Below are 13,763 nucleotides of genomic sequence, written 5' to 3' on the forward strand. Positions count from 1 at the left end.
TGTGCAGAAGTCTTTTTACTTCCCCTTAGAAGTAGAACTGGTATGCACTTAGCAGGTCTGCATTTTGTACCAGGGAAGCACTCCAAATAGCCATGTGGGTGACGTAGAATACCACTGAAAAGCACTCAAACCTGACATTTGTTGCTATGAATGGGTGTGTAGTGATTTCAGATTTTCAGAGGCTTCATTGAGTAGGAAGAAAGGAAGATTGAAAAGTGTGAAGGGCGTTACAGCTAAAGAACAGCACACACAAATGAGAAGCAGGGAAAATACAGGGCGACGCAAATCTACACTGTGATCTGTCAAGGAGGACTGAAGGTATTCTGTACGAGTTGGAGATTTTTATTACAAACTAAAACATCAGCGCCTCTGTGTGGTCAAACAGCCATACAGCAACAGGCAGGTGTCTTCTAAATGGACTTAATTTGCAACAGAACACATGCTATACTAATATTCAGTACAAAACTGCCATTTTTCTAATGAACTAGACATCAGAATATGTTAGGGGTTTTTTTCAGACTTTGCCAAACATTATAAAGAAATCATTATTTTATAATATTCATCTGAAAAACAGAAACGTCAACAACTTTTAATACATCAAAGAGGCAGCTTCAAGAAGATTTTCTATTTCTATTTAAATCCAGCTGAACACTTGCAATAATACTGTTATATATTGTAATACAGGCTGACATCTTTTAATCATTACCACATTCTTTCATTTTATAGTGCAATAACTGATAAACTGCAAAGAAATATGATGAAATAATGTTGAGGTCACAGAAAGTGGCATAACTCAAAGTAAATTGACAAAATTACATCAGATCTTTGATTTTTTGTTTTTGTTTTCCTTTGTCATGTAAAAACACTGACTGAAATTACATTACACCCGTGTTATTCCATCAGCAAAACAGTGCAATAGTAAATCTCATAAGTATAAATGACGTTAAGTCTTCATTAGGGCAAAATTTAACATTTGTTTTGTATCTGTTGTAAACATTGCTATTAAAGTAACACACATTCAGAACTAGTTTCATTTCAATCTCACAAACAGATAAAACACACGATGGAATATAAAATACTACAAATAATTAGCATGCCCTTTTACAGTAACACAGGAAGATTCAAACCATCCCAGAGATGTTCAAAGGTAGCCTACTTGTTTGCCAAATGATGCAACTGCTTCAAAACACTGAAAACCTGGTTTTCTGAATCAAAGTGAGTGTCAGAACTGAACATGGTGCAATTATGCAGCTGGAGCTCTCCTTGAACATGAGCAAATATGACAACTCCTTTAACTCTGAAGTATTTCTGGGATATGATAAGATCTTCCTAACTCTGTTTCTTAAACTTTGGCATAACTTTAATTTCTTTGACACCTCCCCTTTGAGATTGCTACATCTGGTTTGCGTTATATTGTGGGCTGGAGTACTGATCCTGCATGGCTCCAGCAGCCGCCCCCATGGCTGCCTGCTGAGCTGCTGCCTGGACATGAGGGTTCTTCCAGGCTCCTGTGGTCCATTCCTCCTGAGCTTTGGACATGCTTCCCCCACTGCCGCGGTAGAAATTGTGGATCTGCAGGGAAGGCGGGATTATAAATGACTGTCAACTTCCAGTTAAGATCAGCAAGATGCAACAGATAAAAGTGGGTTCAGTGATGAGTTCTACCTGGTTATATCACTTTTTTTTTTTCTCCAGTCATACATTCCCAGGCATTGATCCAAAAAACTGTGTATTTTGCCCTGCACACAGAGGGTGACCTGGGTTTTCAATTGCAACTTGTGTGTGTGTTTGTTTGTGTGTGTGTGTGTGTGTGTGTGTGTGTGTGTGTTTGTCTTTTACTGGTAAAATAATAATTCAATTCATTCATTCATCTTCTGAACTGCTTTATCCTCAAGAGGGTCGCTGGAGCCTATCCCAGCTACCTATAAGCAAAGGCAGGGTTCACCCCTGTTGCCGGTACATCAAGGGCTGACATATAGAGACAAACAACCAATCACTCTCACACCTATGGGCAATTTAGATTAACCAATTAACTTATTGATGAATGTCTTTGGATGGTGGGAGGAAGCTGGAGTACCCGGAGAAAACCCACACAAACATGGGGAGAACATATGAAGTTCACACCAAAAGGTCCCCTCTGTGGTGTTGGAATCAAACCCAGGACCTTATTGTTATGAGTCAACAGTGTTATCCTACACCAGCGTGTCGCCTAAAATTCAGTTCAGTTCAATTCAGTTTAATTTAATTCAATGCAATTCAATTCAATTCAATTCAATATACTATATATAGGGAGTCATTTGAAGGCACATATGAGCAGCATGATTACACTTTTATATAACCAAAGAAATCGACGAAAATAAAGTAAAAATAAAATTCTATAATATGTAACAAATAATAAGAGGAAGAACAACAGAGTACAATAAATAACAAAGCTGTGCCATGAATATATTAAAAAAAGATTGCACTGTCCATAGAGGATAAGGTTGGTTTAAGTAGATAAAATGCGGGTAGAATATGACAGAATAATGGTGTGTGTTTGTGTTCATTTTGGATTTGTAAATGTAACATTGACTGATATAATCTTTCATCCATGTGCAGGATCTGCATCCATTCTCAACTTTATATGCTTTTAATGATCACTGACAGTAATAAACCTACAAATGCTGCTGCCATGTACTGCATCTCAATTTCTAGACTGACTACAGCTATTACACTAATTATACAACAAAAACACTGAGATGAAGATGAACAAACAGCTTCAAAATGAGGCAAAAAATATTTTAGAGGGCATCTTTATAACAACTAATGGAACATGTGAAATAAAACCCTGCGAAATGTTTCATTTTAAGATGATTTCCTCCATTAACTTGTGTAAAAATGCATTTGTCAAATTCTTACCTTGGTCAGAGCAATGAAGGACAGTGAAGCCACGGCAGTAAACATGATAGTTGGGACCAGCATGATTAGTGCAATCAAAATATTATAACTGAAGAAGGAGATTGTTGCCAGCCAACCACTGCCAAGGACAAAAATAGGGAAAAAGAGATTTATTTCACACAAACATAAGCCATTATCATCTGTTATTGGATTTCTTGGTGTCCTTCAACATGTTAGAGCCACTAAACATCTGGATGTTAAATGTCAGTAATTTTGTGGACTTTAAGTAGTGCATATTAAAGTTTTAAAGGTTTTATAGCACATCACTCATACTGTACATGATGATATCCAGTGGAACATGGTGACATTTATAAACTTTATGGAGGCTGTCATAATATTAATTTCACATCATTAGCCTGAGTCAGGTGACATTTTGAGGATGTCTTTAACGGCCTCTCAAAATCTAATAACAGGGATATAATAAAAGTTATATGAGGGCAGTTTCTGATGGTCCATCACTGTCATGTTAATGAGAGTGGCGAACAAAGACTTTGAAAAAAAAATTTAAAAATGAAAGCCGCCTACCTGGATGTACAGCTTGAACACCAATAGTGTCATTCAAAGTCAGTTTGTAGTTTTATCAAAAAGACTTTGGATTTTAAACTTATTTGTAAAACCGTCTCCAAGACTTATCACAATGCCATTATTAAGAATGGAATATTATTATTATTATTATTATTATTATTATTATTATTATTATTATTATTATTAATAATAATAATAATAATAATAATAATAATAATAATAATAATAATAATAATGATAATAATAATAGTAATAATAATACTAAAGCTTTGTTGATGAGAGCTTTTCACCCATTAATGTAACACAATTTGTCTTTTATACAATGTGATATCATGAAAACACATAAATATACACACCCCTTTCAATTGGTGTGCTATCTGTATATATTATAAGCTTTCCGCGTGTATGTTCATGCTGTGTCAAATACCACACTCTGAGGGTTTGGGTTTGGGGTCACGGACATGTGAACTGGAGATCTGGCGTAAATTGACACGCGATCAAATGGGGCTGAATAACACACAAAAGGAAGAAAATGCACACATATAGCACGCCAAATGGAATAAGAACTGGTGTGATATACAACACCATTTCATGAGATCAGTCTCCTTTTATAAGAATTTAATGTAAAAGGAAGATTTGAACATCCAAACAAATTGTATTTGTTGTCATCATAATCACAAATACTTTCTCAAGATGGGAAATGATCAGCTGTAGGATACCCAGACCAAAGAAAACACAGAATGCAAGACAATAGCTATATATTCATTAATGTAATACAATAAACACAGAGCAATGTTAATAAAGTGCACAGACACACTGGAAAATCAATCTTGAGTCCAGAAAGGTCCAGAGAATCAATCAAAAATCATATAATAGTCCATATTATATATTATGTCTACTGCAGCTTTTACAATAACTCACATTAGTGTGATTTTCTTTTTTTTCTTCGTACACTTCCAGCTATTGATCACACTTACCACACTCCCCATCCAGGGATGCCAATGCTTTGGATGATGCTGATGCCAACTTGGGCCATAAACACAAAGAAGAACAGCATGAAGTTGAAGGAGCTGTCACTCCTAAGAAAACAAAATAAATAGAGCAATAACATGTAACTTAGTGTATTACAGAGACTGCAGTAAATACCACCATACTGCAGTACTAATTTTAATTTTGGTATTTGCTAGCACTTGTATATTTGGGAATCCACACCCTGGCATTCTCTATCAGTTTCCTTTTCATGTTTCATCTCACCACATGCATGTCTAAAATAAGCCTCACAGCTCTTACATCTGCCATTCTTTTGTGAACTCGCTGGACTGCAATATATTTCCTGGCAGCCCATTCAGCGTCCTAGTTAGAGTGTGATACCTCATGAGATCTCTATGCCCTCAGAGGATTTAGAAATTACTCTTACCCTTAAGTGAAGGAACAGAGAGGACAGAGACAATGTTCTGGGTGCCCAGTTGTCTCTGGGGGAACTAGTTGAAACATTTATCTCTTCTGCCACTTAACAGTTTCAGATACAGCGGGAAAGTGTGCTTCAAGGTATCATCCACCAACAGAGCAGCTCTGAGGTGAGAATACAGAATAAACACTATACTTAACTCCTGACAGTGAAGCTGTTCTATGGCTTAGAAGGCAGGAAATAACAGAGCAGGACAGACACCATACTGCTACGACTATTAGTAATAATAATAATAATAATAATAATAATAAATGATTAAATTTCTATAGTGCTTTTCAAGGCACCCAAAGCACTTTACATTATTGATCCATTATTAATTCACTCTCACATTCTCCCTAATAACAATAAATAATAATAATAATAATAACAATAATAACAACCCATTAACACCTGAATTTATATACAAGTATACAAAACAAATATTATTTGTGTTTTTACTTTCAAACATATGCTAAATTAAGTGGAATATAGCACATCAAATAGAAATTTGGGTATGATGCAAATTTACGACAACAAGCATAATTGTCAATAACAATAAAAAAGCAATAAAACTAATTTTCCCATTTCAAGAGAGATGGTTTTAATGATGCCACAAAATTATTTCCGGTGTCCTGATTAGGTATATATCCAATATGCCTGAACCAGCACTAATTCTGTAATGGAAATGGTTTGAAGCACATTTGCTCTAGTCAACATTAAGGGGATAATAATATTAATAATGTTACAGACATACACATGCATAATATACACTTTCTTTCTGTATAGTTGAATAGGTAGAGATCTACAGTGTGGTTTTTAGATGCAGTCTTCCTACAAAATGAACGAAACATACTCATGTCAGGACGTGCAAGAGTAAAAATACTCTATTTCTTCTTCCCTCATCTCTTTATAACGGTTCTGCACCAACAGATATTTTGAGTTCCCGTGCTTCATATTTGACTTACTTGAAGGCTTTATAGATGGGCCTGAACCAACAGACATAAGAGCAGGGGGTGAACATAATGAGCCAGATGATAGCCATCCCGAAGTTGGTAACTCCACCTCCACCAAACATCCAAGCAAAGCAGCCAATGAGATTCACCGCAAGAGTGGCACTATTCACTGTAAAAACCACAACACACATATTTTCACATTAACGTTCCAAAAATGGATCTATTTGGTACAAACGTTGTACAGATAAAAGTGCACATGCTCAGAAAGACTTTGGAAGAGTTTTTTTCGGAGTTAATGTGAAGAGATCAGGCATAATGGGAAATATGTAAATGCATTACTTGACTCACAAGATGGCTTGTGTTCCCTGAATAGCCTTTGTGTGGGTGTCCCCTTTTATTTATTCTCACTGATGTTATGAGGCAGCGTGCTTAAGTTGCACTTGGTTCTAATTGGAGCTCTGTGTAAGGGCTCCGGTCTCATATTTCTTTTCTAAACTAGTGAAGAAGGCCAATCAGTCTCAAATTTTGCTCTATAGAGAAAATATAGAGAGCTTAATGAGAGAATTATGAAGCCAAATACAGCTGGCATATGACATCCATTAAATAACACTAGTGGATTAAATACAAGGGAGAAAAAAAATGATTTCCAATTTGCACGGAGGAAAAAAAAAAAGCTACTAAATGAATTCACAGCAATAAGTGAAAGCTGAGTAGCACATTTAATATCAAAAGCGATGCACATGCCATACAGCACACGGTCACATATGGCAAATGGTAAATGCAAGAGAGACCAATATAGAAACTTGCAAAAGAGGAAAGGAGAAAAGTTGCACATCCGAAGCAAATCTGACACTAAATACCTGCTGTTGTTTATCTTTTACAGAAAAAGATGAACCCTGCAGAAAGAAAAGACATTAGCTGCAATGAGAAATACCTCCACTGGCACTGAATGTATAAATAATTCTTAAAATGGGAAAGCATCTTTAGCTCTTTGCAAACATACTGATGCAATTCAAGCAGAACATGGGTAAGAAACACCAGGTTCTCTTATGAACTTTTCCCCACAGTCAGACTCAATGTTGAATCTTGATCATCACAATGATCTTTCACATAAACCTCAAAGTACGAAGCTGGTACATCTGAGTGCAGTTGTGCTTCATTTCAGCCCAAATCAGAAGTTATTATCATTTACTTGCGGCTTGTTTTGCAACGTCAAAATAACTGCATGGTGTTGATAGTGACTTTATTTCTTTTCCTTCTTCCTTATTTCTTTGAGTGCATATTCTTACAAAAATAGCTGTATTTTCCCACAGGGAGCCCGTGTTGTTAAATTTTTGTGGAGCTTTCATCAGTTTGCAGTCAGCTGTTTAGACCATATAACCTACAGTCGCAGAAAAAATTATTAGACCACCCCGTGTTTTCTTCAATTTCTTCTTCATTTTAATGCCTGGTACAACTAAAGGTACATTTGTTTCGACAAATATAATGATAACAACAAAAATAGCTAATAAGAGTTTAATTCACTGTTTTTCAACCTTGGGGTCGGGACCCCACATCGGGTCGCCTGGAATTCAAATGGGGTCGCCTGAAATTTCTAGTAGTAATTGATAAAAAATACAAATAAAATTGCTAGTAAAAAATATATGGTGGGGTGAGCGAGACAATCGCAATACAAAAAAGACATGACAAACTGTGAAGCTGAAACTGAAGCACTGTGGGACTGTTTATCTTTCAAATGTTCATTGTGGCTGGTTTAAGGCGCTGCAGCTCTTTCAGAATTCCTAGTTTGAATTAAATACAAGCTGGACTGACTGTATATATCCTGACCGAGGAAAATAAAATTCTTACTTTGTGCAGTAATCTACACCTGGCTTTTCTGCCTCCGTCCATAATAATATACACTATATGGACTAAATGTCATCTAAAATTTACATTTATTTGCAACATAGTATAGCAAACTATTACATGATCAAAACAAATGAATTTTAGCAACAAAAAAAAAGTCTTTGTTTTGAACATCTGGGGTCGCCAGAAATATGTGATGTTAAAAAGGGGGTCATGAGCCAAAAAAGTTTGGGAACCACTGGTTTAATTTCAGAGCTGATATCTAGCACTTTTCCATGGTTTTCTTGATAATAACCAAAATCACTTCAGTTCTTACATCAGTAGCTATGGCATTGTACTGCCAAAAACAGTGCTTTTAGGCATTCCATGTTTTCTTATCTGTCTGTTTTAGTCACATGATACACACAGGATTTAATATGTGATATATAATCATTGTTTTTTATGACTTTCGGTGGTCTAATAATTTTTTTCACGACTGTATAAACAAATATATCACTATGGTGACCAAATCAAGCCTCTTCTATTTGCTGAGGTCAATTTATATTATGTCAGTTCTGGAGTAGTTTTGGATTGTGCCACCCTCCCCCCCATCCTCAGCTTCTTCTTCATGAACAGACCAGGAGCTTCCAAACCAATATCACAAACATCATTGCTCTGCTTGTTTATGGTGCTATAAACTTTGATTAAACTGCTTCTGGCAAAAAAATTACTTAACACAATTTCATTGTTAACAGCTCTGCTCAAACCGAGGCCATCTGGTCAGCACTATGACTCATTAGCAAATAAACCGGTCAGGGTATCACAGCCAATAAAAAAAATATTTTTGGACAGGCCGTTACAAAAGGACCCTTGTAAACCATTTCCCATCTGTTACATAGACCTGATGATGTTCTAATCACAAAGTTTATAGGACGTCTAGGATTTTTTTTTTTTTTTTTTTTTACTTTCATTTCAAGGCTTCTGCTGTTGTATTGCAGGTAATTCAATGTAAAAAATAAAAAAGTAAGCTCCGAACTGTATTAACAGAAGGTTAAGGAGCACCATAGTGAGTCATTTTAACCCATAAAGGTCCAAATAACCACTGGTGACCAATATCATCTACCATTATAAAATGTTTAATAACTTCTGATCCATTAAACCAATCAATCCATGTAAATAATTGGTGTAAAATGCAGTTTGTCATCTTTTCATAGTCATCAGATATGACCCATTTGGATGTTCATGGGCTCCATAGTTACCATGGGAACACCATCATCCTCTACAACATTAATTCACCAGTAAAACCCATGGAGTTTAATCAACGACAGTGGATGGAGACACTTGGTTTATGTTAAGTTAATGATAGATTTTGTTGAAAAAGTGACATTTTCTTCATTTTTCTGTGTTTCTGATATTATGACACTTAACTTTAATCTGAGGTTTTATGAACATCTACATGATCAGTGAATTAAATATGGGAAAATACCTGATTGTTACTGAAGAAATACAAAATACAAAGGACTTCATAATCAATTGTACTGCTTTGCTTAATGTCTTGGGCCCCCGTTTATAAGATATGGATAACTTCTGGGGTTACCATTTTTACATAATCATATCTTGCTGTAAATTATGAATACAAGTTGCATACATATTTATAAATGATTTGTAAATAAATGTGAACTGAACTCAACTGAACTGATAATATTATAATAAATGGTGATAAATTGGTTAAGAAAGGTTAAATCGAGAGAAAAATTAATATGGGAGCTACTGGAAAAGTAACACAGGGTCTTTATGGGTTAAGAGCTGGCTGCCTTATGATATTCTTACTCAGTAATCTATTACTTTTAGCCACTCACACATCCACAGGTGGTACATTTTTTTGCACATGCTGCGGTGCTGCTCAGGGATTTCATCAAAGTCTTGGTAGAAGCAGGGCTTGAGGGGGATGAATCCCGGCAGTGGGGGGAAGTTTGGTTCTGCAACAAATAATATGACTACAGTTAGACATGTCAGATGGATGTGGCAGTTTCCTTTACAGTACATTTGTGCGTCATTACTGACCGGCCATGTGGAAACGTTTGCTGTTAGGATATACTCCTTGGGACTCTTAAACCTGCCAAATAGGAAGACACTGCAGTTAAGAAGGACTTTATAGTACTTCTGTGGTTTGCATTTACATGAGCACATCCCAGAAGTGGAGGTAAATCTGATCAGAGTGCCACTAAATCAGCCTATAATATCAAACTAAAACTACATCCGAGGCGGTGCCGTCGAGACGTCCTGCAGGGGAATTAACGTGTCAGCTCATACTGTGGTCAGATAGTAGGATCAGGAGTGAATCCTTCCGGTTCCACCAAAAATAAATAAATAAATACTAATGGAATACATGAGATCAGTGTGAAATGCGCATTGCAGCTCCGTTTCACTGGAGAAAATGAGCCACCAATATACACATGTGAAAATGTAAAGTATTTACAAAGATCTGCTGTGCCACTCTGGAATTACGGATTTCACAGGAAACATAATCTCCTTACCTTCTTCAGAGAGCAGCCGCTTCTCTCTGTAGAATAAACACTGTACAATAGAGGCTTTAAAAGCGCTTTAAAGAGAGTATGAAATAAGGCGATAACTACATGCGAACTATTAGACCATTATAATGTTACCTTCGGCACAATTTTCCAGTGCGATTAATCCTAACTATCCTACCGCTCTACCAATCACAAGGCTTAAATCTGCTGTCACTTTGATCCAGACCAATAGGCAGATTACTCTAATCCTTGACGTCGAACTGTTGACCCAATCACGGTGTAGCTCTGTGCGCCTTTTCCGCTCATGGCGCTGGACCTGCTCCACGGACGCGCGTTCTCTGTCCAAGGTGCTGAACCACGACCATCAGCAGAGTCTGGAGCAGAAACAGTACACCGGATCTGTATTAGACCTAGTGTAGGAAATGTCATTCTAAACAGATTATCTGTTCCTCTTGCGTGTTATGAGTTTGATTCTAAACTCCAGTCCTTGGTTTTATAATATTATCATTCATGTGCAGAGTTACAAAATTATCACACTCAACTGTGCAAGCCCTGGTCTGTCCCAAGATTAGTTCCATAAGGGTTACATCTAAAATGTGGTCTCACTGGCGATCGAGCCTTTATGTATTAGCGACATATGGATTTATGTATAGTATATATTTCTTTTGTGTGTGTGTGTGTGTGTGTGTGTGTGTGTGTGTGTGTGTGTGTGTGTGTGTGTGTGTATTTGATCTTGTCCAAAAGTTTTTGTGTCCTCAATAGAGCTTGAATGAATTAATAAAGTCCAATACAATGTAAAAAAGTCTCATGTTTAGTGTCATGGATAAATACTGAACACTGATACGGATTGGGTCAGAAGTATTATACTGCATATACTATAGCTGGCCTGTTCTCCGTATGTCCAGCAGGGGTCGCTGTTTGACTGCTATGACAAACTGTAGGAAAGAGTTCAACTTGGTTGGTGAACGCTATGCCTGGCTTTTTCATATAGCAAACTATGACAGGATGGTGATCTATCAACATCTGTGTGAGCATCACACATGTTTGGAGCTTTAGTAGGAATCCAGGGGACCAAAGCAGGCCTCACAGCAGTGATTTGCACAGTTAGTGTGGCAGCAGGTTTACACTGGATGGCATTCCAGACACAACCCTCTCCATTTTTCCAGACTTGGGACCGACGCTACAAACCTGATTTAGAACTAGGACTAAGTCTAAAACTAAAACTGGAACTGGCTGGATTAACCCATAAAGACCCAGTGCTACTTTTATAGTTCCCAAATGAGGATTTCTCTATATTCAACATTTCTTCAGTGATTTATCACCATTTATTGTAATGTTCTCCTCTTCACTTTGCATTTTTTCAGTGTAAATCATATATTTTTCTATATTTAATTTTCTGATCATGTAGATGTTCATAAAAGCTTGGATTAAAGTTGAGGGTTATGTCAAAAACAGAGAAAACTGAAGAAAAAGTGATTTTTCAGCAAAGTGAATAGTAAATAGTTACAATAATAGTTATAATAAATAAAATGTAAATAACGGAATACAAAACAAGTGTCTCCATCCACTGTCATTGATCCAACTCTATGGGTTTTACTGGTGAATCAATGTTGTAGAAGATGACAGTGTTTCCACGTTCACTACAGAGCCTCTGAATGTCCAAATGGGTCATATCTGATGACCATGAAAAGATGACAAACTGTATTTTACAGCAATTATTTACATGTATTGATAGGATTAGTGGATCAGAAGTTATTAACGTTATACGTCAGCAGATGATTTTGGACACTAGTGGATGTTTGGGTCTTTATGGGTTAAAACAGCGCATAGAAATGACACTGATCTACATGGAAAATGCCTCCAGAATAAAAGTAGTGAGTCATTAATAAAAGAAAAATGCTGGTTGGCTGTAGTTTCTAAAATACAGTCTTGGATCAAAAATGTGGAATTCTGAGAATTAATGAGAGAATGGGTTTTACATCAAAGGAATGTTTGTCTCAGAGCTACCAGATCTGCTTCAACACACTGTCTGCACATTACAATACATTCTCTTTTTTTAGGTTCTTTCTACTGGAAGATTTCTAAATCTATTGGGTAATTGTAGATAAACCAATAGGCTATATATGTGTAATAACACTTTATCATATGCATTGAAAACATCAGATAACCAGGACTTTCGCCATTTATTTTCCAATTCACCTTGTTAAAATATTTAAGATTTAGCACATTTAATTTCTGAGTAATTTCTAAAAGATTATAGATCAGTATTATTTGATAGAAAAAAATGGGCATGTTTTTGTTTGCCTCTGACACTTAACAGATTATCATTATCTCCACACCTCATGATTGTGTTGTTTATCCTTTTATAAACCACTCACATGCTCTTTCGAATGTTTATCTTGTGATTATATTTTATATTATTATAAAATAACACACGAAAGAAATGCATAAATATGTTCATAGTAGGCAATCTAGCAGTGTGAATATAGATTTTATAATGTTATTTCAAGTATTTCTGCCCTATTTAATCCTGCATGCTGGGTGTCCTTGTGCAGTAATGTTCATTAGAAACTGAAACAGTGAGCACATTCTGATATAGCTCAATAGGGACTGCATCATGATGAAGGTGATAATGATGATGACCGTGACCAAATTATAGGACTATTGTGTGTTTAAAGTGTAATTTCAAAAAGGATATTCGTCAACAGTATGCCGGTTTGATTCATTTCAGTCCAATATGCTTTACTTGCATGATTGTTTACACATACAGTTTCACCAATGCATAAAATTACAAACATTTGAACAGGGCATGTGCTTTATCTGGCTCTCTCAAATTAATTTCCCTAAACACATGAATTAAATAAATAAAAACAGAGGTTACTCATAAAAAGATAATAAAATAAATACTGTTTTCACTTAGCATAAAAACCTCTTTAGTTATTTTGCAGTTGACTCTAACAGCAGATGATGTAGATGTAAAGTATGATTTACTTCAAAGTAGTGCTGTCAAATGATAGATTTTTTAAATCAGATTAATCACAGGGTTGCTGTGGATTAATTTTGATTAATCACAATTAAATATCATTCATTTTTAATCTATATTAATCACGTTTCATTTTGCATGAGCAAACAGACTCAAGAAAGAAGGGAGTATATATGCACTTAACGTGTTTATTAAACACCTTCAACAGTTTCAACAAAACCACTTGAAACAACTGTTCCATCCTGGGTTTTTGTTGTACTCATTCAGTCACAGAAAAAAATTATTAGACCAACAACAGTCATCAAAAACAATGGTTATGCAATCAAGTACTAACTCATTTGTGTATCATGTGACTAAAACAGACAGAAAAGAAAACATGGAATGCCTAAAAGTACTGTTTTTGTCAGTGCAATGCCACAGATATTGATGTATGAGCTATTTTTGTTGTTATCATTGTATTTGTCCAAACAAATGTACCTTTAGTTGTAGCGGGCATTAAAATAATCAAGAAATGGAAGAAAACAAGGGTGGTCTAATAATTTTTTCTGCATGTGTATTTCCAT

General features: G+C 35.9%; 1 protein-coding gene across 1 annotated transcript; it reads right to left on the reverse strand.

The window, feature by feature from the left end:
• Window positions 1-322: 322 nt before the first annotated feature.
• On the reverse strand, window positions 323-10,407 carry scamp5b (secretory carrier membrane protein 5b). The gene is made up of 7 exons (XM_030126723.1): window positions 10,224-10,407; window positions 9,751-9,802; window positions 9,546-9,665; window positions 5,875-6,031; window positions 4,440-4,541; window positions 2,899-3,016; window positions 323-1,572 (listed from the first exon to the last, which is right to left on the reverse strand). Exons 2-7 carry the CDS (start codon window positions 9,755-9,757, stop codon window positions 1,393-1,395), a joined length of 684 nt encoding a protein of 227 aa, XP_029982583.1. The 5' UTR covers window positions 9,758-9,802; window positions 10,224-10,407; the 3' UTR covers window positions 323-1,392.
• Between the last annotated feature and the right edge of the window lie 3,356 nt (window positions 10,408-13,763).

The sequence above is a fragment of the Sphaeramia orbicularis genome, chromosome 3, assembly GCF_902148855.1.
Source record: "Sphaeramia orbicularis chromosome 3, fSphaOr1.1, whole genome shotgun sequence".
Taxonomy (NCBI): Eukaryota; Metazoa; Chordata; class Actinopteri; order Kurtiformes; family Apogonidae; genus Sphaeramia; species Sphaeramia orbicularis.